This window comes from Asterias rubens, chromosome 15 (genome assembly GCF_902459465.1).
Source record: "Asterias rubens chromosome 15, eAstRub1.3, whole genome shotgun sequence".
NCBI lineage: Eukaryota > Metazoa > Echinodermata > Asteroidea > Forcipulatida > Asteriidae > Asterias > Asterias rubens.
This window is the reverse complement of record NC_047076.1, coordinates 10,501,970-10,528,788: the sequence shown is the minus strand read 5'-3', so window position 1 is coordinate 10,528,788 and position 26,819 is coordinate 10,501,970. Positions and strand designations below refer to the sequence as shown.

Genomic DNA, 26,819 nt, shown 5'->3' with positions numbered 1-26,819 from the left:
TATTATTATTATTATTATTATTATTATTATTATTATTATTATTATTATTATTATTATTATTATTATTATTATTATTATTATTATTATTATTATTATTATTATTATTATTATTATTATTATTATTATTATTATTACATATCTTTCTTTTATTTTGTGTACGGATCGGAAATAAAGTTAATTTAATTGAAAACAAACTGCGGATTTAATTTTGTTGATAATTGGTAATAAAAAAAATGTATCCAATAAAAGGGAAGGTTTCAGATATCTCTCCTCCCCTTTGTGGGTGGGACGGTGGTTGGGACGAGGAGAATTTACAATCAATTTTTATCTAAATGGAATGTCTACGTTTGGTATGCACTGTCATGGCAATACACACTTTTGGTTTGAATCCTATAGCGGCTTTCGATAATATAAAATCAATTTGAGAAACATTTCACTCCAATGTGGTGTGGTTTTGTTACCATAAGTTCTGTGTGACTTAACAAAAATAATATCAATTGATATATCGTTCTTTCCTGTTTTTTGCTTTCCGCAACTTTGTAAAATGAATAGAGTGTTTTCCTCTATAATGTAAATGGAATATCCCTCTGGTTGTATATGCATTCCTGCCGTATCACGGTCAGCTCCCACAGTGTGGGGATATCTGCACACAACAAAAAAAATTATTGAAAAATAATGTTTTGTAACCGTCACAGTTGAGTGGTATCCAATATTATTGTAGTATTCAACTCAATACATAAAATGTCTGCGGAAAGGGAGCCAACAAACTTCTATTTTGTCATTTCCTTGTAGAGTTGAATCCGTATTGTTAAAAAAATCACGCACATTATCGGAAGTGTTTTGTCATTAGGGCACAGCTCACAAGTTGAGTGGACCAAAACAGACGAAGGATTTACATTATTTTTGTCTAAACTGTATTGTTCCTTGTAGTTTGGGAATAAGCTGGTGTGTTTCAGAATTGTACGAGAATCGTCCAGAAGGACCGAGAATCCCGGAAGGCATTTACACAGGTGGAAAGTGACGGGAAGACCCGGGTGGAGACTGCTGAACGTCACGGTGCGATCTCATTTCACGGAGGTATGGTATTGTCAAAGACCACTAATTTCACTTGGTGTATCCCAACAAGCATAAAGTGACAAATCTGTGAATATTAATTTGGACTCAATTTGTCAGTTTTGCTGTCAAATGCCTATAATCATAAAGGCTACGGATGTTCGGTATTTTATTATTAAGAATTAACCTCTTCCTCAAAAAATATGTTACTTGAGAGGGAGCCGTTTCTCACAATGTTTTACACTATCGAAATCTCACAATGTTTTACACTATCAACATCTCTCCATTGCTCGTTACCAGGTAAGCTGTTATGGCTAAAAATTGTCCAATAGTGTATATATATATATATATAGCCCAATGGCGTATCATTATAGACTGTGCAAGTCTTGCGCATGTCTAACAACATACATGTGAAAATTTGGGCACGAACATCAGCACCGTACCAACACCAACAGAAAAACAAACACACGCACTAGCATAACAACAACACCATGTAACAGATACTTTGCTTATTTATTTCCTCGTCATGTTTTGTCTATCAGAACCTTTAGCAAAAGAACTTTCTAGACCAAAAGATGGATGGCCAAACTCAGCAAAGACAAACTCGGTTTTCCGCTCTTGTGGTTCTCGTTCTTCTGTCATCACAGTGTTGCTCACAAGGTTAGTCGAGTCAAATTGTTATCAATACAAAGACTGCGATTGGTGCATGATGATCACGTGCACAAAATCTGGACCTAATTGCGTAATCGTAAGAAAACTGCCAAATATTGTTCATGACCTCATGTTCCTATTCACAGGGAGGGGTCCTGAACCGTTTCAGGGTCAGTGTTCAGGGTAACACTGACCCTGAAACGGTTCAGGGGTCATTCAGGGTAACACTGACCCTAATACGGTTCAGGACCCCTCCCTCAATATCTGGGTGATTTTGACATAATGTCAAAAACTACACGTAACTTCAGATGTAGCCGTTTCTCACAGTGTATTATGGTATCAACAGCTCTTAAAATGACTCATGGCAGAAATCGTATCAAACATTCGCGCTCTCGTAGCGTTCTTCTTCTGGGTTCATGGCGATAATGTACTATACGAGTTAAGCAATCGGACCCCACGATTCACTTCCAAATTTAAATGAAGGTGTAGATGCTGTTTACAGTTGAGTGAACGTTACAGTTGAATGTCAACACAACCTTCAGCACAATAAAAAAAAAACACCTAAAATATCCCACACTGAGTAATCCAATGCGAACGTGTATGGCAAGCCATATGCCCAATAATTCGATTAACACTGTTTATCACCGATAAACACTGTTTATCGCCGTTAAACACTGTTTATCGCCGTTAAACACTGTTTTTCGACCGATAAACACTGTTTTTCGAGGTGATAAACAGAGTTTTTCGATAAACAACGTTTATCAACTGATAAACACCGTTTATCAACTGATAAACACTGTTAATCGAAAAACTATGTTTAACAAGCGATAAACAGAGTTTTTCGAGGTGATAAGCAGAGTTTTTCGATAAACACTGTTTATCAAATGATAAATGTTTATCGAAAAACAGTGTTTATCGGTCGATAAACACAGTTTTACGCCGACGCCAGATGCCCAACAATTCAATAAACAGTGTTTATCAGTTGATAAACAATGTTTAGCGAGAAAAACTGTGTTTATCAACTGATAAACAGAGTTTTTCGATAAACACTGTTTACCGAAAAACTATGTTTATCAAGCCATATGCCCAATAATTCGATAAACACTGTTTATCACAGATGAACACGATAAACACTGTTTATCTCCGAAAAACAGTGTCTATCGGTCGAAAACTGTGTTTATCGGCGATAAACAGTGTTTATCGGTGATAAACAGTGTTTATCGAATTATTGGGCATAATTATGGCTTGCCATAAACGTTTGTATAACAAAGGCACATTTTCACACCGTGCCAAAGCATTACGTAGAACTATACCAGAAATGGTACAATGACAACAAAACTGTTGTATATAATATAATTGCTTTACGATTAATTATAGAATAGTTGTTCCGTGTCTCTTGCTCTCTTTCTCGACGGGCAAGGAAGTGGGAAATTGATTTATCGGGGGAAGTACTGGCACACGGTTGGAAAGAAAGATTATTCATGAAATGGTCCAACTTGGCTCCCCACAACTAGGCTTGGCACACATTCGCAATTTATGTAATGTGTTTTGCAAATAGTGTCGTGTATTCTGTTTGTCTAGTCTGTCTTGTGTTTTCTTTCTTCTGTATAGTATTTTATGTTGTTTTTCTGTCCAAGGTTAAGGCACAAAAGCGGCACAAAAGCCTCTGCTTCACCCTAACCTAGTTGTTGTCATACTTTAAAAGCTTCCTAATATATAACTATCTAAATCATTGTAAACTTTGATATCCTAAGATACTAAGTAATACTGTAAACTACTCATAATTTGAATCTAATCATCAAACTTTGTAAAATGTGTAAGTGTACATGAAGGGCAGCAATGAAATAATGTGTGCAAATACAATACAAAAACAAATACAAATACGATTCCCTTACGGGTACCCACTACTTCTGGGTCATGAGAAACATCGTTTAAACTATTATATAATTGTTTTGTCTTGCCAAATAATTGTCAAGACCAGAATTGGAACCCACACTCTGATGTCATTATTGCTCCATATGCTACGTTCACGGTATTTTTTGTTTATAACCACGGGTAAGGAAGGATTATTGTGTGCTCTGCAAATCTATCATAATTTATTGTACCCTCTGCGCATAATAACACTCCACAGCTGTTCCGTTTATAAGGGAATTCGAAGACATGGGAATTGGAAGACGTGGTTTGAATAATTAAATTGTTTTGCAGTAACGGATACAGTACCCCAAGAGCCGTCTGAATTGGAAGATAATGTATGCTCTGGGGGGAGGACGTGCGGGGACTGTACTGCCATTGATCCCTCATGTGGCTGGTGCACACAGCAGGTTAGTTGGTTACTTATTCAAAAATGGCGCTATATAAATGTCATGTTTACTATGTGATTGTTGCGCACAACAGGTTAGTGCTTAGTTGGTTACTTATTCAAACAATGTGACTGGTGCGCACAACAGGTGTGTTCAGTTGGTTACTTATTCAAACATGTGACTGGTGCGCACAACAGGTGTGTTTAGTTGGTTACTTAATCAAACATGTGACTGGTGCGCACAACAGGTCTGTTTAGTTGGTTACTTATTCAAACATGTAACTGGTGCGCACAACAGGTGTGTTTAGTTGGTTACTTATTCAAACATGTCACTGGTGCGCACAACAGTATAGTGTTTGATTGGTTACTTATTCAAACGTGTGACTGGTGCGCACAACAGGTTAGTGTTTAGTTGGTTACTTATTCAAACGTGTGACTGGTGCGCACAACAGGTTAGTGTTTAGTTGGTTACTTATTCTGGTACACATAACAGGTGTTGTTTACGTGATCCATTATGTGGCTGGTGCACACAGCAGGTTGGTTACTTATTCCCAGTGGTTGATGGCCAATAGTTGGTTACTTATTCCACCATAGTGTGGCTGGTGCGTACAGCAGGTTAGTTGGTTACTTATTCCCACATGTGGCATGGTAGTAGAGACTTTATATTAATACGAGTACTCTAGTTTGGATAGCTAGAAGAGAATAAGGAGATGTATCAACTTCAAAATACAAGCAAGCAAATTATGGTCCTACTAACTTGAAACCCATCAAGTGTCAAACCATGCAGCCACTTAAAAAGTCGCGCCTTCCTGTCATGGTCACTAAGACGTCATGTCCTGTTCGATCTAGGATTTTCGATACAGCAGATTCAAAATGGAAGTAGTTAGTTGTAATTATTAAAAACTGTATTCTATTTTGTGGTCTACATCTTGTTTCCTTAATACTTTTATGTTTTCATTGCAAGTTTCAAATAAATCCCTCTCGTGTCATTTTACTTTCTCGATCCATGGTATGGTGTCTAAAAGATGGATCAGGCTGTTTTTCATATACATGTACTTATCAAAATATTGTTTTAGTATTTGCTGAAGTTCTTGTAAAACTATAACTGGGTGGAACACGAGCTGTAGTGTCAAAAAGTAAATTTATATAAACTTTTGACTCGCCACACTTATAGCACTTTGACGATTATTTTCAGGGGTTTACGGAAGACACTGGCTTTCTAAGGTGTGATCTAATTCAGAACTTAATCAACAAAACATGCCTGAATATTACCTATCCAGTCAGCAGCGTCATCATAGAAGAGGTTTGTAAGATTCATTTGTTATGAATTAAAGACCAATCCCAACTTCAAAACTGCTTAAGCATACAAAATATTGCCAAGCCCAAACAAAATAATGCTTACCAGAATTAGGTTACCGGCGTATAATGTCATTTTACATATTTTTTTAAAATGTACCTGGTATCCTGCTTAGTTGTGCTTAGCAAACAAAATGTTGAGCAATATTTTTGGCATAAGCAGCTCTATGAAATTTTGGCCCTGGACTCGGTTAAACTCGTTGCATGACGCGAAAGGGACGCTGACGTAACGTTTTATGGACAAGAACAGATTTGGTATGATTTGATTTCTTTGGCCGCCTCAGTGAGGGCGCTGTTTGGCCTCAGAGGGGCACTGTTTCTAGACTAAACGAGCCTCGAAGAATGACGTCAGACATTCAGGCTATGATTCGCCCACAGACATAAAGAACCTATAGACGGACAGTGGGGGCGCCAAACTGTAATTTTGTACTTTCTTAAACCGAGGGCGGCTTTTAGTATACGTTTTGGGTAACCTTGAGGCAGAGTGCCCGCACTGTCTTAATTATATTTTATAAATTTGCATGAGATGATGACCCGATGCGGGATTGTAGCCTGATTATGTAGGACAACACTTCATAAATAATCCATATGACTGTTTGCAAATGTTGGGCGTTGAGGTTGAGCTGTAAAATGTCATGTTTACAACCCCTATTCCGGGAAATCCAGTCTAAACTCCGGGTTGCGTACGCTCGCGTCGAATGCACATGTACACACCATAGATATAGAATAGAATAACTCCCGTGTACATTTTCTGTGCGTTGCCGTCAGCACGTGACTTTTTGCCGTCAGCACGTGACATTTACACTTTGTTCGAACGGTTTTAGCTTTCCGGCGTGTTCAGTTTTCCGGGTGACCTGTTAGATACCGCCGCGAGTACCCTGGCGAGTACTGTAGTTCTCTCAGCAGTAACCCCAAATTGTTTATATTACGATTCTTTTCTGTGTAGTCACATAATCTCTTGCCCCATCTTTACATGTATTCATGGGTAAAACTTTAGGCAGGTCACACTCTGCTTGCATATAAAACAACTCATACGATCCACGCGTTTGCCGCTAGTTGTACTCGACTCGTGGACGCCGCCATGACAGCTTATACCGGAGGGTAACGGACGACTCAATACGGCACTAAAAATGGACTACTTTCGCTTGCTGTGCGCAGGCATCGCATGACGTAATGCTACCGTATTTGGTCATTCGGAAAACTGAACACAGCGGAAAGTTGAAATCGCCACACCGGCCTTTATGGGTATAGTCTGGTGCCGTCACAATTACGGTATCTGGACGTTGATTTCCATAGGTAGTGTCCGTCTATAGGTTCTTTATGTCTGTGGTTTCGCCTGAGTGGGGGCGCTGTTTGGCGTCAGTGAGGGCGCTGTTTCGCGTGAGTGGGGCGCTGTTTGGCTTCAGTGAGGGCGCTGGTTGGCCTCAATAAGTGCGCTGTTTATCCATGAGGGCGCTATGTTGTGGCTGAGTTCGGGCGGTGTGTTGGCCCGTATAGCTGTTCCTTTTGTAGTATCTTTGGCTGTTTCTCACGCCTGAACGATGACAACATTATTATTCAGTACATTTATTTCAATGCTGTCATACAAAACAATAATACAATAGCGTACATTTATGTCAAAATTAAAACAAGCAATATAGTATGAGGTATGATTAGGTACACAATACTTCAAAAAAATAAATAAATAAACAAGTAGTAATTTAAAGACAACATTTAGGTGTAAGGTTAAGCAAAATGCTTTTGTGCCCTAACCTATTGACAGACAAACATGATACTAAGGAACACAAACAAAGACAAAGACAAGGGACAACATGGTCAGACGATAGGTGTAGGCCTACAAACAACACAAAGGCGAGTCATCATTAAATGGACTCGTACTATTAAAGTCATGAATTATAGGGTTATAAGGAATATGCTTTCGTGAAGTAAGACGCCGATTACTACTAGTGTACCAAAGTATTCCCTATTTGAGAGACACAGACACACAGGTATACACAAGCTGACAGCTGAGACCAAACAAAGCAAACGATTAAAAAGAACACCATTAGAGTTTGATGGCATTACAGATAAGTATCTAGCAAGTAGTGTTTAAGTTTTCTTGAAAATGTACTGATTGTAGAAGGTTGCTTAAAACATGACCCGAGAATGATTCACTCGGAACAAGATCACACACCACCTCTCATCGGGGGGTTTCGAGAACAACACTTTACAAAATGGCAGCACAACATCAATAGAATAAGTAAATTAGATGCAAGTGACTCTCATACACATCGGTGTATGGGTAAAAACATTAAAGACTCTCAAATAGATTGTTAAAGTTGATAAGTTGAAAGTTAAAAGTCATCCAAAAGAAAATAAGGACAGTGTGGTCTCTTTTCTACTGTCGGGTTTCCAACTGATAAAAAACATCCTATTTAACTGACGAACCACGTTGTCACATGACCAGTACCGAACCTCTTTTCGTGGCGCTTTTATCACATCGTCGTTTGAGCGGATGAAACAAGAACAGCGATCCGTCTCGTTCTCAAGCATCCAAGAACACACCGCCCGAAATAAGCCGCGCTGTTTGGCCACGCAGAGGGCGCTGTTTGGCCTCAGACTTGTGACAGTGGTGCGTTTGTTTAACTTCCCTGGGTCGACCCCGGTGTGTGGCGTTTTTTTTTATCCAGGATGAACGTGGGTAATTTTTTGCACATGTATGTTCGTCCTGGAAGAAAAAAAACGCCACACACCGGGGTCGACTCAGGGAAGCTAAACAAACGCACCCATGTGAGGGCTCTTTTTGACCTTTTGACTCTTACTTAACTAAGTTTAAGCATGGAGCAATAAATTATGCTCCATGGTTTAAGAGGGAATTTTGACGAGTGTGACGTCTTCATGCACCTTTTATGGTTTTTTTCAATATTTCACTACCGGAAAGATTTTATCGATACTTGTCATTTGTACTGTACCCGACCATGAATTCACTAATATTGTTCATTTATCTGTTGTAGAATGAGGAGCTAAGAGATGCTGATGAAGTTCTAGGCGATCCTGTCCAAGTTGCACCTCAGAAAATCAGACTGAAACTACGACCTGGTATGTATTAGTGTTCCGTCCCAACTTGATAATCGTCCCAACTAGTTGGGACGTCCCAACTAGTTGGAACGCCCCAACTTTAACACTCAAGTTGGGACCAGGCCCAACTATAGTTGGGACGATTATCAAGTTGGGGCGGAACATTAATAAGCCATAACCTGGAATTATACCTTCATTAATTCAACTTCATGGAGAATCTGACTTTGAGTTGATGCCACTCGGTTCTGCTCTGAGCGAGCCAGGTCGGAGCATGAATTATGCGGTTCAGTGAGAGGGTCAATTCGACTCTAGTGTATCTGCCCACCAGTGGCCTAATCCTAAACATGCTAAACAAAATTAATTGTCCCAATTTCGCCATGGAATCATTCAAAGGCAAAATTCAAGAACTAACACTAACGGCCGTCGGGAGGAGGGTTACGTTATCGCAACTATAATAGGTGCAACCTCGTTCTATAAGCATCATTTTAATTGGGATTTATTTCAATGTATTAAATATTATGGTGCAAGTACCTCAATCAAACCTGTTAAATATCAAGAGTAGTAGAGCGCATTATAATAATTAGAGTCCCCAGCACTTCTTCCACAAGGTTTCTAGAAGTACCCCAGCACCACACACCTGCAACCTATACATCCTTGAAGAAACACCCTTGTCACCACACTAAGTTGTGTCCTTCTTTCAGATGCTTGAATTCGAGACCTTAAAAAATTAATTTCTAAGGCCTCAAAATCAAATTCAAATATTTTAGTGAGAAATAACGATGTTATATTTAGAGGGAGCCTTTACCTCACAATGTATGATACAATTAACATGCTTACAATTATTTTGGGCAATTACCAATTATTTTAAGCAATAACCAATAATATCCAGGGCCTTTAAAGGAACACGTTGCCTTGGATCGGTCAAGTTGGGCTTTGAAAAGCGCTTGTAACCGTTTGTTTTAAAATGCATATGGTTAGAAAAATGTTTTAAAAGTAGAATACAATGATCCACACACATTTGCCTCGAAATTGCGTGGTTTTCCTTTTACTTTGCGAACTAACACGGTCGGCCATTTAGGGAGTCAAAAATCTGACTCCCATAAATGGCCGACCGTGTTTGTCGAAGAGGTAAAAGGAAAACCACGCAATTTCGAGTGATGTTTGTGGATCATTACATCTACTTTTAAAATATCTTTCTAATCGTATATGCATTTTATAACAAATGAATACAAACGATTTTCAAAGACCAACTAGACCGATCCAAGGCAACGTGTTCCTTTAACTGAAATTTATCTTATTGTTTTATTTCTCCCCGTCACCTTACAGGTGAAAGTGTGAATCTGAGTGTGTCTGTGCGTCAGGCCAGGGATTACCCGGTGGACCTCTATTACGTCATGGATTTAAGCAGGTCAATGTGGGATGATTTAGACAACCTTAAGGAGTTAGCCGATACAATAGGTACGCCTTGACCCTAAATCGAAATCAAATGTGACTTGACCCCGCTTTGAGTCAGTTTGACCCTAATCTATTTATACGTGGCTTTTCGCAAACCTTGCATTGGCTTGGGCTCTGTGGTTTTAAGCAGTGTACATTTTGTTTGGTGTTTCCAACATATGGAGCCATGACTTGGAAAAGAGTCGTGTTTAAAAGTTTTTGGTTAGTAAGACTTATTTAATTGAGTTATCTTGTTTTTCAGCAACGGAGATGGGGGAAATTACGCGAAATTTCCGACTTGGTTTTGGCTCTTTTGTCGAGAAAACATTATCACCATTTACAAATACTACTCCTAGTAGGTAAGTGTTGGATTTAATTTCTTGTTTTTATCAAAGTAAAGGGTAACCATACCAACTATGAAAATTGTTGAATATTTTAGTTTTTATATTTTGAACTAAACTGCGAATTAATCATTTTTTTACTTCTTAGTATTTTGGAACCGTGCCCAGGTTGCCAACCGACTTACAACTTCATAAACCATCTTCCTTTGGACGTGGACACGAGCTTGTTTTCGGTAGGAAAGTATTTTAGTAAATTCGGGGACGCTAGGTGGCAGCAGACTAGGTGCCAGAGCTCTCAATGCCACTCTAATGGGTACTTACCGTACTTTATGCAATACGCATGTCAGAACCATGTAAAATGGTCTGACATTACTCGCTGGTTTGCTGTCACCTCTTGTCCCTTTAGCCCCTACGTTATTCCATTTGAACATCTTCTTCAGAAAGCAAATTAGAGTCGATCAATAGCCGTTGTACATGAAACGACAACTTCTGTGAAATTGTTTTACTAATTCCTTAAACCTACAGCACCTCACTTCAGGGAAGCCTTCTGCCATGGTACGTTTGTATTTTGTGTCGTTCAATAAGTACCAAAACCATCCAAATGAGTGTCCTCGCTCCTAGCTACATTACAAGTTTGTTAACATGTTTATTTTCCTGGTTTTCAGGAAAAAGTAAGAGAGACTATAGTCTCCAGAAACATAGACTCCCCTGAGGCCGGACTTGATGCCCTCATGCAGATCACAGTATGCAAAGTAAGTAACGTCAGCAGCTCAAAAGTTATGATTGGACGACCCTCAGCTGAGGTCTTGAATTCAAGCATCTGAAAGCACACAACTTGTGCGCCAAGGGTGTTTTTTTCTTTGACGACCAATTGAATTCAAATGTTCACAGGTTTGTTATTTTGTGCATATATATTGCGATCAGCAAGTGAGAAGACAAGGTCTTTGACACTACCAAACATGTCCAGTGCCTTGGAGCGGCTCTTTAAAATTACGCCCCGATGAAATTGGTAAACCATGGAGGAAACAAAACGCATACTTCCCATGGGGGCCACTGCACAAAGAGCACGCTGACCTTCAAAATGTCTTATTGTGTTACAATCTTATTTTTGTTTGAAAGGATTTGATCGGTTGGCTGCCTAAAGCAAGACACATCATTATTTACACAAGCGACGATATTGTTCACATTGCTGGTGACGGAAAAGTAAGTGGTGCTCATTTATTTTTGTTTTATTTTATCCCCAAACAATTTTTAATATCAAATACCAATGTCCACAGAAATATTCCAAACTGTTAAAGTTGAGGCCAGTTACATAGTTTTTGTAAAGGATGACTTTTTACACCATTGTCTGTAATTTTCTTTTTCAGTTACTTGGGATTACGGTTCCAAATGATGGAGAATGTCATCTTAACAGTGAGACGGGCTTTAACGACAGGGCCAACGAGTTTGTAAGTTTTTGAAATAAATACTTTATTTTAGGTTAGACTGGTCCCTGTCTTTGTCTGATAAAGACAGGTATTGGCTTGACAGAACAAGTGGTTTCATTTGGATACGGTGGAGTCATTGGATAAACGGGCAGTGATGTAAGCTTTCCATATCTGGGTTTTGATTGGTCAAAGGTGATCTTTTTAAGCTGCACTTTCGGTCGTCTGCATTTAGCATGCAATGTGTAAGTGAAATGAACGTATAGGTGATTAGGGACTGGGATTGACCTAGCTAAAGTCAGATGTCTAGCGTTATTCATAAGCCTCGGCAACGCTAGACTTGTGGACAAGTCGTTAAATCGGCCCCACGCGCTGAGATAGTGCTCCCCCGACAACACTGCTCTCGCGCGAACTCACTGCTCTCGCACGAACTGATGGCTCCCCGATCGGGGAGCCATCAAGTCTACGGCAACGCGTGACATCAGATGTCTAGCGTTATTCATAAGCCTCGGCAATGCGTGACGTCAGATGTCTATGCTAACTTTGGGTACTCTCAGCTAGCTAGCTATGGAGGATCACGCCCTGTTTCATAACACTTTCAACCCAGATGCATAGGACACATAGTTCTTAAAGGAGCACGTTGCCTTGGGTCAGACGGGTTGGTCTTTGTTTAGCGATTGTAACTGTTTTTTAATAAAATGCATATGGGTAGAAAGATGTAAAAGTAGGATACAATGATCCACACAAACACGCCTCGAAAGTGCACAGTTTTCTTTTTACCTAACATGGTCGGTCATTTATGGGAGTCAAATTTTTTACTCCCATAAATGGCCGACCGTGTTAGTTCGCACAGTAAAAGGAAAACCACGCAATTTCGAGGCAAACTTGTGTGGATAATTGTATTCTACTTTTAAAACATCTTTCCAACCATATGCATTTTATTAAAAAAACGGTTACAAACGCTCAGTTATAGACCAACTCGCCCGATCCAAGGCAACGTGTTCCTTTAATTATTAATGAAACTTTAGTATTATTGTTTGAGATTTGGATCTGAATTGAAGTCTTTGTTGTAATATTTAATATGTCTCCAATTTGTGTGTTTTTTTGCAAAAGGATTATCCGTCATTTGGGCGTTTGAGCATACGCATGAGAGAGCACAACGTCATTCCTATTTTCGCAGTAACTGTTGATCATATTGATGTGTACGAGGTAAGTGCACCCAGACTTCCGTGCCCAGTTTGATGGAATCACCTTAAAAGCTTTGGACATTATCGAAGCGATAGTTGCAGGAAATAATTGTTGGCATAACATCATAGGGGGCCTACTTGGTCAGTTGGTACTGGGCAATGGAGAGCTGTTGATATTATAAACCGGGTGAGAAACGGCTCTCTCTGAAATAACATAGTTTTTGACAGTTTTTTCTAACTCAAATATCAAAATACTTCAGGCCTGCATTCTTTTATTAGGCATCTGAAAAGTCAGACACAGATTTGTACAACAAGTGTGTTTTTCTTTCTATTACAACTGCTGATTTGTGTTTTTGTTTCTGTTATTATTATTTAATAATTTGTGTTTAGTTTTGTTTTGTTTTGTTTTTTTGTTTTTAGGCCCTCACAAATTTCGTTGAGGGATCGACGGTTGGTGTATTGTACGCTGACTCGTCTAACGTGGTTGACTTGATCAAGGACAACTATGCTGTGAGTTTAGAAATCCAAGGCTGATTTTATTAATGAAATATAGTGCTATGCATTGAACAGATGTCAAAATTACCATAATTTTACTTTCCCTTTTAATTGTTTGTACTCGCCCTTTGTTCATCCAATGTGAGCTGACTATGAGCTCAATATTGATTTCATCTTTTCATAATATCAGAAAATAACCTCCAAGGTGGAAATCTCCGACAATGCTCCGGAAAACCTAGCTGTGACCTACACATCTCACTGTCTGAACGAGGCACCCAACCCCGGGTCGAAAGTGTGCATGGGTCTCAAACTAGATGAGACTGTCAGCTTTGACGTCACAGTGGAAGCTACCAGTTGCCATGACAATACAGAGCAAAGGTAAACACACATCAAAACGTTGAAGCTTGAGTGGTTCAGAGGATGAATAGGAATGTTTAAGCTATCCTACCAAATTGTTTTCCTACTTCAGTTTCACCATCGGACCGATTGGCTTTGATGAAGTTTTAGAGGTTGCAGTAGAAGTGATATGCAGCTGTGATTGCGAAGATTTGTCGGTAAGATCACAAGACTTTATTTTTATCCGATTTTTATTATTATTTTTTTTTTGGGGGGGGGGTAAGAAAATTCTTTAAAAAAAATGGTTGTGATTTTCTAAGTTTTTAGTAGGAGTGTGTTTAGAAGAAAAAAAATAAGAAAAATAGAACTTAAATTTGACCAAACAATCGATTGGGTTTTTTAAATTATTTTTTGGGGCTTAATTGACTGTCTATGCTGTGCACTGAGCAAAACTAAAAAACGATTGTTGTTGATTAACGTGTTGGTTAGTCTTGAATCATTGTTTATTTGGTGGCACGGTTGGCTTGTGCGTAAAGCGCTCACCTCTCACCAAGGTGACCTTGGTTCGATTCCCGGCCAGGGCCATGTGTGAGTAGAGTTGTGCGTTGGTTCTCTGCTGTGCCACGAGGGTTTTTCCAGACTATCCGGTTTTCCTCCCTCGGGAAAAATCAAACACTTTCAATCTATAATGGGTTGATATGGCTGGCAGCTGAAGGCGCCCTTGCATGCCTGCTTCTCGAACACATTGTAGCTGCGTCCTTCGCCATTCAGCTCTAGCTGCAAGTAAGGATGATTAGCCCTCCAAATTATTATTATTATTTTTTTGATAGTTTTGTGTTATTTGTTTGTTAATTTGTTTTGGTGCACAGATTGCTAACAGCGACTATTGTTCCAATGGAAACGGTACGTTGTCTTGCGGGCAGTGTGTGTGTGACGCAGGGCGTTACGGTAAACTCTGTGAGTGTAGCAGCGGTGAGGACACTGAGGTATTATTCAGAGACAAGTATAAGAACGTGGCATCGTGTAGAGCGTAAGTGTTTTGTATTGATGTTAGGACTGCACAAGTCTAAATAGGTTGGAAAGTGACGTCACGTAGCCCGCCCTGGAGCAAGTTCGAGTGAGGCCATTGGTTGATTTTGCCTGGTACCCAGGAGGTAACCAGACAAAATCAACCAATGGTCGACTACAGTGCCTCACTCAAACTTGCTCCTGGGCGCCGCCTGTTTAGCTTATGTTTAAAAACTAGTCTGCTGCCACCTAGCGTCCCAAAGTCTCAAATTTGCACACATTGTCTAGTTTACTGTTATTTATTTTCTCTCCATCAACAGGAGCAGTAACTCGTCCATTGCGTGTTCTGGACGAGGTGAATGTATATGCGGGGAATGTGCGTGTTTCGAAAGAATGGTAAATACTTTTGTTTTGTTTTCCACGGTTATAGAAAACAGTTAATTTAACAACAATATTTCAAGTGGCAGACATTACATAAAATGCAGCCTAAGCCTAAGCTAAACCTTTGGTCAGAGCTAAGTCGTAGCCTAAGCCTCGGTTTTTTGTTTGTTTCACACGCTAAACAAAATCCTCTATACAGGTGGTCATTAAAGAAATGTCCGACGAAACGACCCCATCCCCCCTATTTCAAAATACTTAAAAGGAAGTTCTTGGATTCTTGTTCCCTAACTCTTAGGACAAAAAAGAGGTGATATCTGGACGGTTCTGTGAGTGTGACAACTTCTCATGTGAGCGTTACAATGGGGAACTATGTGGAGGTAAATCAAGGACGCTTATTACTTCAGTTGTGATTAAACGACCTTATAACTAGTTTTGCCATGCTATGTAATCGAATCTGCCATTGTTTGGTGTTTTGTATTTTCTTCTTCTTAAAGGCAGTGAACACTATTGGTAATTGTCAATGACTAGCCTTCACAGTTGGTGTATCTCAACATATGCATAAAATAGCTAACCTGTGAAAATTTGAGCTCAACCGGTCATCGAAGTGCGAGATAATAATGAAAGAAAAAAACACCCTTGTCACACGAAGTTGCGTGCGTTTAGATGGTAGATTTTGAGACTGCAAGTTCTAAATCTGAGGTCTCAAAATCAAATTCGTGGAAAATTACTTCTTTCTCAAAAACTATGGCACTTCAGAGGGAGCCATTTCTCACAATGTTTTATACCATCAACCTCTCCTCATTACTCGTCACCAAGAAAGGTTTTATGCTAATAATTATTTTAAGTAATTACCAATAGTGTCCACTGCCTTTAAGGTCCTTTAAGAAAGCTTTTACTTTGTGAATTGTGCATATTTTTCAATTTGTTATAATATTCACAGGGGCAGTCCGAGGCCAGTGTGTATGCGATGAGAAGAGCAGACGCAGTGTTTGTAAATGCAAACCAGGCTTCAGTGGTGACGCATGCGACTGCTCCATATCAACCGCTGGATGTGTGGCTTCAAATGGGGTACGTTTCTTATTCATAGGCCAGCAAACTTAAATATTTACAAAGCTTAGACATTTGCCACATAGGCCTTTTTACAGCCTAGGTTAAAAAACAGTTATTTGTCCGAGTCCTGTAAAAAAATAACACAGGCATATTACTCACGTGGGATTCAAACCCACGACCCTTGCCATTCTAGAGCAGTGTCTTATATCGGTGTTTAGGTTAAAAACAAAATTAATATTCTTTATTCCCTATGCGAATCAGTTATAAATGTAAGTGTTGTTTCTCAGTAGAAAAAAAAAAAAATTTACAAAATTGAACCTGTTCCAGTGAAAAACTTTTTTTATGCATTATACGTTGTATAATCACGTGTCGTCAACCAAATACGTCTCAGTCAAACATTGCCTGTCTCGCAAATGAGAAGAGGACTTGATTGTACAGTAACAGTTTACCTCAATCTATTTGCAGCTGTTGTGTAACGCCAACGGGGTATGTGAATGCAACCGCTGCAAATGCGATGCAAACTCAGCATTTAAAGGTTCCACCTGTGAACTATGCAAGGTTAGTTCACTCCAAATCTAAAACATTCTTCATTATACAGATTTAAATCAACATTTATTTGCAGTAAAGTGTTTATTTTCATTAATGAAGTTCTCATTGAACAGTGTCCCAAACTAAGCTATTAAAACTTAATCAATTTGTGTGGTACTGTTTGAGTGAAATCAACAGATACATATTGGTTTATGTATTGTGCATGTCATTTACATAAATAGTTCTGTCTTCGTTGCAAGAGAGGGCACAATAGTGATTGAGAAGGTTGTACAGAGACTATTTCCAGCATTTTAGACAACATTTTCTCATGAAGAACATTTTCTCGGTCCTTATATGAACTTTCATATCAAGGTTATTTTTGTTTTAATTAATTAGCATTTTTACGCGATGTCTGCCGCCACCTAGAGACTTGAAAGTCTCACATTACTAGTGACGTCTGATGTTCAAGCTAGTTCATATCTTGACCCATGTTTTTGGCCGTGATTTTCCCCCAGACCTGCTTCGGTAAATGTTCTTCTTACCGCCCCTGTGTGGAGTGTAAAATCTTCGGTAGCGATGTCATCTCGCCGGAGGAATGTGATAAGTGCAAGGTGGTCGTTGTCATTGACAGCGAGCTGCCCAATGGTAAGTCGTTATATTATGAGTTGAGTAAAATGTATTTTAGAGGATGACCAGTGTGGTAGGAAACTCTGCCTCTCAGATACGTTGTCCCTCCAACGGCAAATTGTGTACAAACTTGATGTTTTTTTTTTTAAAACAAAGTTTCCTTGCTTGGAATGTAAATGATGTCCATTTTGTTAGATTTCTTTGTACAGTTATATGGTGTTTATTGGTTGGTTGGTTTGCCCTGGCGCTCGGCGCCTCACAATCATGATGGTACAACCTACTCAGATTCAGTTACCGGCAATTCGGGGGTCGTCCAATTTAGGGGCCCTCGTTGCTCGGCAAGGTATGCGTTCCAGGCAGGCGCATCCGGGTCGACATCCTGCTACTGCCTCCCTAGTTTTAGCTTGTTGGAATGTACGTTCTCTTAATATTCGTACAAGCTCGCAATCTTCTTCCCCAAGGAAGTCGGCAATCATTGACCTTGAACTCACTCGACTAGGCATCAGTGTTTCTGCCCTCAGTGAGACGTGGCTCACTGGTAGTGGCTCAATCCGGGAGGATAATTTCACCTTCTTTTGGAGTGGCTACCCAGACAGCGAGAGACCTATGCATGGGGTTGGCTTTGCAGTGAAAAATTCCTTGCTCACGTGTTTTCAGCAGCCAATTTCCATTTCTCCTCGCCTCATGTCCTTGCGGATGTGTCTCAGTAGCGGATTTATCACCATCATTTCTGCCTACGCTCCTACCTTGACATCTGCCTCAGAGTCCAAGGATGAATTCTACCAACTGCTCAGTGAGACATTACTCAGCATCCCAGCTGGTGACAGCATTGCTCTTATTGGGGATTTTAACGCTCGCATTGGCTCTGACTGCAATGCTTGGAGTGGGGTGATGGGACCTCATGGACTGGGAAAAATGAACAACAATGGTCAACGGCTACTCGAGCTCTGTGCTGGTCTCAACCTGTGCATTGCTAGTACGTTTTTTGCAGGCTCATCTCGCTCCAAGGTCACCTGGATGCACCCCCGCTCTCGCCGTTGGCACCAACTCGATCACATCATCATTAGAAGGAGACAGCTACGGGACATCAATCATTGCCGTAGCATGCACTCTGCTGATTGTTGCACAGACCATGCCCTTGTTCGCTGTAAGCTGAGAATGCTCCCAAAACGGTTCCACCAAGCTCAGCCAAGACCTTCACCTGCAATTGACACTGCTGCTACGAAGGACTTACTCCGCGTCGCCCAGTTTCAGGAGATGCTTACAGGTCATTTCAGCTCTTCCTCATTCCCAAATAACTCTGAAGATGCTTGGTCTAGGTTCCACACTACAGTCATGGACAGCGCTCTCACCGCCTTTGGTCATCGCCCATGACTGCAGCCTGACTGGTTCCGCGACAGTGCTGACATACTACTTCCGGCTCTTAAGGCTAAGCGCACAGCTAGAGCAAAGGCTTGCTTACACAATACTCGCTCCTTAAAGGCAAAACTTCGAGTTGCAAAGGCTGATGTTCAACGTGTAACTCGCATAGCCCTCAGTCGTTATTGGACTGGCCTTAGTGATCGTATTCAACGGTGTGCCAACTCTGGTGACCTTCATGGAATGTACAAAGGTATCAAAGAAGCCATCGGCCCTACTCCTAAGAAGTCCTCTCCGCTGCTGTCAGCAAGTGGCGAAATTCTCACTGATCCTTCAGCACAGCTTGACCGCTGGGCAGAGCACTACAGTTCCTTGTATGCTAGCGATGTTGAAGTAGACACTGCTGCCATATTAACTTCCCTGCCAAAAATTCCCACCATTCATGATCTTGACAGTGACATCACATTAGATGCAGTGAAGCGTGCCATCACTGGGCTAAAAAACAACAAGTCTCCTGGTATAGATGGCATCCCACCCGAAGTGCTCAAAACGGGAGGTGAGACCCTTGCTGTAGAGCTCCACAATGTCATTTCGGTTTGTTGGAAAACGCTCTGCATCCCACAAGACTTGAAAGATGCTAACATAATCACCCTCTACAAGAACAAAGGAAATCGACAAGACTGCAACAATTACAGGGGGATCTCTCTTCTTAGCTTAGCTGGCAAGGTCTTCTCGCGTGTGCTCCTGCCTAGGCTGCAGGTCATTGCCAACAAGATCCTTCCTGAGAGTCAATGCGGCTTCCGCACATCTCGCTCCACTGTCGATGCGGTATTCTCTCTTCGTCAGATCCAGGAGAAATGTGTTGAACAGCACCGCCCACTATATGTTGTGTTCATCGATCTGACAAAAGCATTCGACCTTGTGAGTAGGTCAGGCCTGTTTGTGATCCTAAAACACCTTGGCTGTCCAGACACCCTACATTCTATCTTGATGGGTTTTCATGAGGACATGAAATCCACAGTCCAATACAAAGGTTCAAGATCCAGGAAGTTTGCCATTCACCGAGGCGTCAGACAGGGATGTGTGCTTGCTCCGACCCTGTTTGGCATCTACTCTGCACTACTGCAGCGTGCATTTCCTGACCCGTCAGGACTACTGCTTCACACCCGCAGCTCTGGGAAGTTTTTTAACCTCTCCCGCCTCCGTGCAAGAACGAAGATCAGAAGTGTTTTTATTCGTGAGCTCCTGTACGCAGATGACGCTGCTATTGTTGCACACTCCGAAGCTGAGCTCCAAGATCTCTGCAACTCCTTTGCCAAAGCATGCTCGGAGTTTGGCATGAAGATCAGCCTCAACAAGACAGTAGTTCTCTCCCAGGGGACTGCAGCTCCGCCAAACATCTACATCAATGGAACAGCACTAAGTGTGGTAAATAAGTTCTGCTACCTTGGATCCACAATGGCCAACTCTAACTCCCTGGATGCTGAGATTGATACCCGTATAGGGAAGGCTTCAACCACCTTCGGTCGACTACGCTCCCGTGTGTGGGACAATCGGGACCTCTCCATCAACCTGAAGATTCGGGTGTACACGGCTTGTGTGCTGAGTACTCTACTTTATTGCAGTGAGTCTTGGCCGACGTACAGTCGCCAGGAACGTCGCCTGAACTCATTTCACTTTCGTTGCCTTCGCTCCATACTTGGCATCTCCTGGTATGATCGTGTTCCGAACACTGCAATCTGATTTGTTCACCATGCTGAGAGTGCGCCGCCTTCGCTGGACCGGTCAAGTCTGCAGACTGGATGACGGACGCCTCCCCAAGGACATCTTCTATGGTGAACTGGCTGATGCTCCACGTCCCCGTGGCCGCCCTAGGCTGCGCTTCAAGGATGTCCTAAAGCGAGACCTGGCTGCTTTCAACATCCCAGTTGCATCCTGGGAGACTGTTGCACTTGATCGCTCCTCCTGGCGCTCTGCTATCCACTCAGGGTGCTCAATCTGCTCTCAAGGCTACATTGATGATTGTGACAGACGCCGAACTCATCGTCGTTTACGACGGGATAGGCCAAGATAGATATATGGTGTTTATGGTGTTTATTGGTTGGTTGGGTGCTTTGGTGATTTCTTTGTACAGTTATATGGTGTTTATTGGTTGGTTGGGTGCTTTGGTGATTTCTTTGTACAGTTATATGGTGTTTATTTATTGGTTGGTTGGGTGTTTTGGTGATTTCTTTGTACAGTTATATGGTGTTTATTGGCTGGTTGGGTGCTTTGGTGATTTATTTGTACAGTTATATGATGTTATTGGTTGGTGGCTAATTTGGTGATTTCTTTGTACAGTTATATGGTGTTTATTGGTTGGTTGGGTGCTTTGGTGATTTCTTTGTACAGTTATATGGTGTTTATTGGTTGGTTGGGTGCTTTGGTGATTTCTTTGTACAGTTATATGGTGTTTATTGGTTGGTTGGGTGCTTTGGTGATTTCTTTGTACAGTTATATGGTGTTTATTGCTTGCTTGGCTGGTTTGGTGATTTCTTTGTACAGTTATATGGTGTTTATTTATTGGTTGGTTGGGTGTTTTGGTGATTTCTTTGTACAGTTATATGGTGTTTATTGGTTGGTTGGGTGCTTTGGTGATTTCTTTGTACAGTTATATGGTGTTTATTGCTTGGTTGGCTGATTTGGTGTTTTTTGTCACTTTTATTCTTTGAATAATTAATTGTTTGTTTTTATTGGTTTACTCTTTAAAGATGTTTACTCATAAAAATAGGAGTGGTTAATTTTGTTTAATCTGTGGTAAATCAAAACCGATTTAAAGCATAACAAACTTGTATCCGTTATGCATACATGCAGTGAATGTGTCCAATCTGTGCGTGTTTCCCGGTGGCTTCACCAACTGCTCAACATCCTACAACTTTGTGTACAAGACCCTGGACAATGGTACTGTGTTGGTTCACCTACAAGACCAACCAAGAGGTAAAGACTGACCTGAAAAACGCCGGAAATTATGTGTTTTTGCGTTGTTCAATCAGTCAATACATTAAACTTAATATTCATCATAGGCAAACAATTCAGATTCACTATTCTAGCCCGTCGGAGAGAGAACGTAAAAAGAGTAGCATTATTAATGTCTCCAAAAAGTGTGGCAGCCATAGACTCAAAATCCGTGTGGGTTTTTTATGGGACTTGAGCATATAGTGCTTATCAATATTGGAGTTGGTCAATTGATCCAAAATACTTTTTTTTCCCTGATGCAATTTTGTTTCACCATTGATAAAGACACGTATGGGAGTGGCGATGTGGGGAGGGGTCGGAAAAGGTTTGGGAAAAGTTACATGCCACTTACTGACAAACACCAGTGTGAGAGAGCTGTGCACTTTGAAAAAACTCATTTCTAAGAACTCATTTTGCTGTCTACAGTGTGTGATCCAAATGGAGATGGGAGCGGCATGCAGCCCACTGTGGTGTTAGCTTCGTCAGTGGATATTCTCCTCCTCGTTCTTGGGATAGTTGTCGGCATCGTTCTCATCGGGGTCATCCTTGTGTCACTGCTGAGACTCGCTACATATCTACTCGACAAGAGAGAGTATGCACGGTTTGAGAAAGAACAACAAGCTGCTGTTTGGGATGAGGTATTTACACCACAAAAACACACAAGACATCCTTTATGGGATCTGAGGCATTGCATTGTCAGATGTATCAATTATTAGGTTGCGCAACACCACGTGTTCTTTGATGATATTATGTCTTGCTTTGTATTTGTTTTGTTTGTTTTGTTTTTTTATTTCCAAATATCACTATAAATAATTATGAAACATACAAGAAATAAGAACAACGAGTGATAAGAGGAGGGCACCAGGAAAAAGCCTAGGCTTGTACAGAGCCTGGACCCTTTATAATATAAATTAATAGGTTATAGTTTATAGCAATAACAATATTGATTATTGAAATTAAGGTACGGTGAAAGGTATAGTGCATACAGCAAAAAAAACACAAAGCAATGATTGTTTGTAATTAAACTGTTTTGAAAAAAATTTGTTTGCTATGCAGCCATAAATACATATTGAGATTGATAACAAAAAGGAAAATTAACAGAACATTATTTAGGAAATTACAAAAACTTGATAATTTGGAATGGATAATCATGGTACGCGTGTAGTTACAGGTGGTGTCATTTTAGACGATACTGGTTATAAGTAGGTTTTTCATGTATTTTTTTAAGCTGTGCACAGTTCTAAATGAAGGTATTGGGGTGAGCTGATTCCAGAGTAGGGGGCCTTGATGTCTGACTGTTTTCATAAATAAAGTGGTCCGAGCCTTTCCAATATGAATTTTAGTAGCTGATCTAGTGTTATGTGGATGGATGTCAATATTTCGTGTAAAGAGGAGTCTTATGTTACCTGGTAACAAGTTAAATTCAAACTTAAACATAAGGACCCCAAGATGATATTTATACAGTTTAAAAATATCGAGTGTTTTAAATTGCTTGAAAAGGGGTGCAGTGTGCTCTCTAAAGCTAGAATTGGCTATAACTCTCAAGGATTTCTTCTGTACGATTAATAGCTTGTTCAGGTAAGAAGCATGAGTATTTCCCCAGGCTAGAATCCCGTATTGAAAGTGGGGCAACGCCAGCGTATTATAAATAGAGAAAAGCACATTTCTAGGCAGAATATTTTTAAGTTTACGTAGAACACCCATAACTTGGGAAACTGATGTGTGAATCTTTTGGCAGTGAGACTTCCATGTAAGGTTGCTGTCAATTATAACACCTAGAAATCTAAAAGAATTAACTTGGCTTATTTTAGAGTTGTTTATATAAATATTGATGTTGTCATCTTTACATATATTTGAAAATAACATAAAGCAAGTTTTCTTTTCATTAATTGATAGTTTGTTACATTTAAACCACAATGAAACCTTATGCAGTTCTGAGTTCATTACTGAAACTGCCTCCTTTAAGTTACTATGACTAAAGAAAACATTGGTGTCATCGGCAAAAAGAATAAAGGATAACAATTTCGAAGAATTACAGATATCGTTTATATATAAGAGAAAGAGTATTGGACCTAGAATTGAACCTTGAGGTACGCCACATTTAATAGTTTTAGATGTAGAGTCATAATCTTTCCAATGAACGAATTGTTTCCTATCAGAGAGATAGCTTTTGAACCAGTCCAAGGCCTTTCCCCTAATTCCATACCTCTCAAGCTTTGAAAGTAAGATAACATGATCAATAGTGTCGAATGCCTTTGAAAGGTCCAAGAACAACCCTATAGTGTGGTTACATTTATCAATAGACGAACTGATTTTGTCAACAAGGTCTATTAGTGCCGTTTGGGTTGAGAAGTTAGCACGGAAACCATACTGGGAGTTATGCAGAATATTATACTTAGTTATAAAGGTATTAAGACGATTAGCAACCAAGCGCTCAAGCAATTTGGAGAGACATGGTAATATAGAAATAGGTCGGTAGTTGCATATTAATTTAGGGTCACCATTTTTATACAAAGGAATAACCTTAGCCTTCTTAAAATCATGTGGCACAATTCCTGACTCCAGCGATAGGTTAAATATTTTCAGCAACGGCCCAGCAATAATGGTGCCAGTCTTTTTAATAAGATAGCTGTCTAATTTATCATGGCCAGGACTTTTGTTAGACGATAAACCATCAATACACTTCAGAAGTTCACTTTTAGTTATAGGGGTAATAAAAAGAGAATTAGGATAATCGCCTTCGATAAAATCAGTGGGGTTTAGTCTTGAATCCGGAATCTTTGATGCCAGGTTAGGACCAATATTAGTAAAGAAATCGTTAAAATGCTCAGCAATGTGTCTTGGGTCGTCTACGGTCGTACCATTGACAAGGAATGAATCAGAACCGGGCGGCTTCTTACTTCTTTTGTTCAAGACATTATTGATCATTTTCCATGTTTGTTTAATATTACCTTTTTCCTTATCAAAGGAAGCAGTGAAATAAATCCTTTTCGCTTCTCTAATTACAGTTGTTAACTTGTTTCTGTATTTATCATACTTTCTTTTGTTAGATTCATTTGGGTTTCGGAGATAGCATTTATACAACTTGTGTTTTCTTCTGATTGATTTCAACAGACCCTTGGTCATCCAGGGATTGCACACGGATTTCTTACATTTGAATCGTTTATATGGAACATATCTATCAAACACTTCATTTAATTGTGTAACAAACCGGGAGTAACATTCATTTACATCTTCAGTATTAACAATTTCATCCCATTGGATTGTGTCCATTTCACGTTTCATGAAGGAGACATTTCGATCTCTGGTATCCCGTTTCCAATAAAACATATTTGAGTTTTTAACTTTAACAAAACTGGGACCAAACAATACAATTGGCAAATGATCACTAAGACCTGAAGTAATAATTTCTGCCTGATGAGAGTCTACGCTGTTGGTGAAAATGTTGTCAATATAATAAGAGTAGCTGAATTGCACGTTATTCTTGTTGGTTTGTCTACAGTGGGGCGAAAGGAGTGTGAATATAAGATATCCAAAAACTCGCGAGTTGGGTTATGGGAATCATTTTTAAGTAAGTTTATATTGAGATCCCCTAAAATATAGCAGATTTTGTTTTCAGTCGTTAGTTTGTTAAGAATTTCATCCATTTCTTCGGAAAAGTTAGAAACAGCAAGACCGGGAGGTCTGTAAATTAAACCTATGATAATAGTTTTCTTTGTATTTGTACCGATTTCTAAAAAAATTGATTCAAAACATCCTGAAGCACTAACAATATCGGGCCGAATGGTGTATTGCAATGAGTCTTTTACATATAACATGACACCACCGCCATTTTGCATAGGTCTATTTTTGTGCTCACATTTATATCCAGGAATGGATAACATAGAATGCGGGGTGCTTTTGAGCCATGTTTCAGTAAGACCGATAATGTGGAACTTATGTTGTATTTCATTTAGAGTAAAGGTGAGATCTTCAAAATTTTTGTTTACACTTCTGATATTGGCGTGGAAGATTGAAAAGGAGTCAATTTCTAATTCCTTTGTTTTATCTCTGAGTTGTCTTTCTGACAGGTATTGAGCACCACAGGTGTTAAATAAAAGCTGACTAGGATCCGCTGAATTCAGAATTGTCGGGTTAAAACCACAATCATTGAAACGAAGAGTAGTGTCATTCAATGGCTCAGAGCTACTGTCGTCACTACTTGCGCTTTCGTTATCACTCATTGTGTGAAATGAATTCAAATTGGTGACGACGGACAAGCAGACTGATTAAGTACAATGGGGTGATTACATGTATCAAGCTAAGAATAAGAAGATGCACTGTGTACAGACTGATGAATGCAAAGGGAACAAAATGGCACCACAATATAAAGCAACATGGGGTAACTTGATTTACAAGAAAATAACACAAGTACATTCCAATAAGATTGATTTGTGAAAATAATATACAATTAAATTTAAAGAAATCTTGTGATAACACTCAGAAGAAAACTACTCAGCTGACGTGGGTTGTACTACAAGCTAGGAGATGGGGGTTGCTTCCCCAAGCCGAAAGGTCTTGAACGGACCGCTTTTCAGTTTGTAGGAGATTACTGCGGGGAAGGACATAGGGATGTAGGTGAACTGTACCCTTGAGTCATTACGAATGGATTGGAGATGATCCTCTCTGAGACATTTTCTGCCTGCCCGGATCCTTGAGGTGACGTCATCGGTGATGTAGATGTTAGCTCCTTTGTAGGGATTGTTCTTCAAGGTTCGGGCGGCGTTTTTGAGAATGAATTTTCTGTCCGTATACCTGAGGAGCTTGACATGAATTAGTCGTGGGCGAGTCTGAGTACCGGACCCGGAGTAGATTTACGGAACAGGAGACTTCTCAGTTTTCAATCGAACTGTCCTGCTTTTTATACTACCCGAGTGGAATAATGTTAACCAGTCGCAAGTAATAACAAGCAAGAAATAATGATACTATAGTGAATTGTTTCGAAGTGGTGAGCATCTTGCAAACACATGGTAAATGGCATTAAAAAGAATCTACTTGATTGAACACAAAGAGTTACAATAAATCTAGTTGATTCAACAGGTCCTTCAGACTATGCAGCTTGCAACCACTATTATTCTCTGTATTGAAAAACACTATTTCAGTTGTTGACAATCTTTATCATTGCTTTATCATACAGGGTGTGAATCCTCTGTACAAGCCCTCTACGAGTAAGTACATCAATCCAGTCTATGCAAAGTAA

At 40.0% G+C, this 26,819-nt stretch overlaps 1 protein-coding gene across 1 annotated transcript; it reads left to right on the top strand.

The window, feature by feature from the left end:
- The first annotated feature begins 741 nt into the window (after nucleotides 1-741).
- LOC117300258 (integrin beta-1-like) lies at nucleotides 742-26,819 on the top strand. Its single transcript, XM_033783989.1, has 24 exons — nucleotides 742-1,077; nucleotides 1,596-1,713; nucleotides 3,910-4,025; nucleotides 5,199-5,306; nucleotides 8,353-8,437; nucleotides 9,743-9,874; nucleotides 10,113-10,209; nucleotides 10,340-10,424; nucleotides 10,857-10,943; nucleotides 11,311-11,394; nucleotides 11,559-11,639; nucleotides 12,729-12,824; nucleotides 13,223-13,312; nucleotides 13,488-13,675; nucleotides 13,767-13,851; nucleotides 14,503-14,663; nucleotides 14,962-15,037; nucleotides 15,318-15,399; nucleotides 15,963-16,090; nucleotides 16,538-16,630; nucleotides 17,116-17,245; nucleotides 21,440-21,562; nucleotides 22,007-22,218; nucleotides 26,757-26,819. Exons 2-24 carry the CDS (start codon nucleotides 1,629-1,631, stop codon nucleotides 26,817-26,819), a joined length of 2,487 nt encoding a protein of 828 aa, XP_033639880.1. The 5' UTR covers nucleotides 742-1,077; nucleotides 1,596-1,628.

Coding starts and splice junctions, on each gene's coding strand:
- LOC117300258 (XM_033783989.1), top strand. CDS start 1,629: ATGGATGGCCAAACTCAGCAAAGACAAACTCGGTTTTCCGCTCTTGTG. Junction 17,246..21,439: donor TGACAGCGAGCTGCCCAATG/GTAAGTCGTTAT, acceptor GCATACATGCAG/TGAATGTGTCCAATCTGTGC. Junction 21,563..22,006: donor CCTACAAGACCAACCAAGAG/GTAAAGACTGAC, acceptor TGCTGTCTACAG/TGTGTGATCCAAATGGAGAT.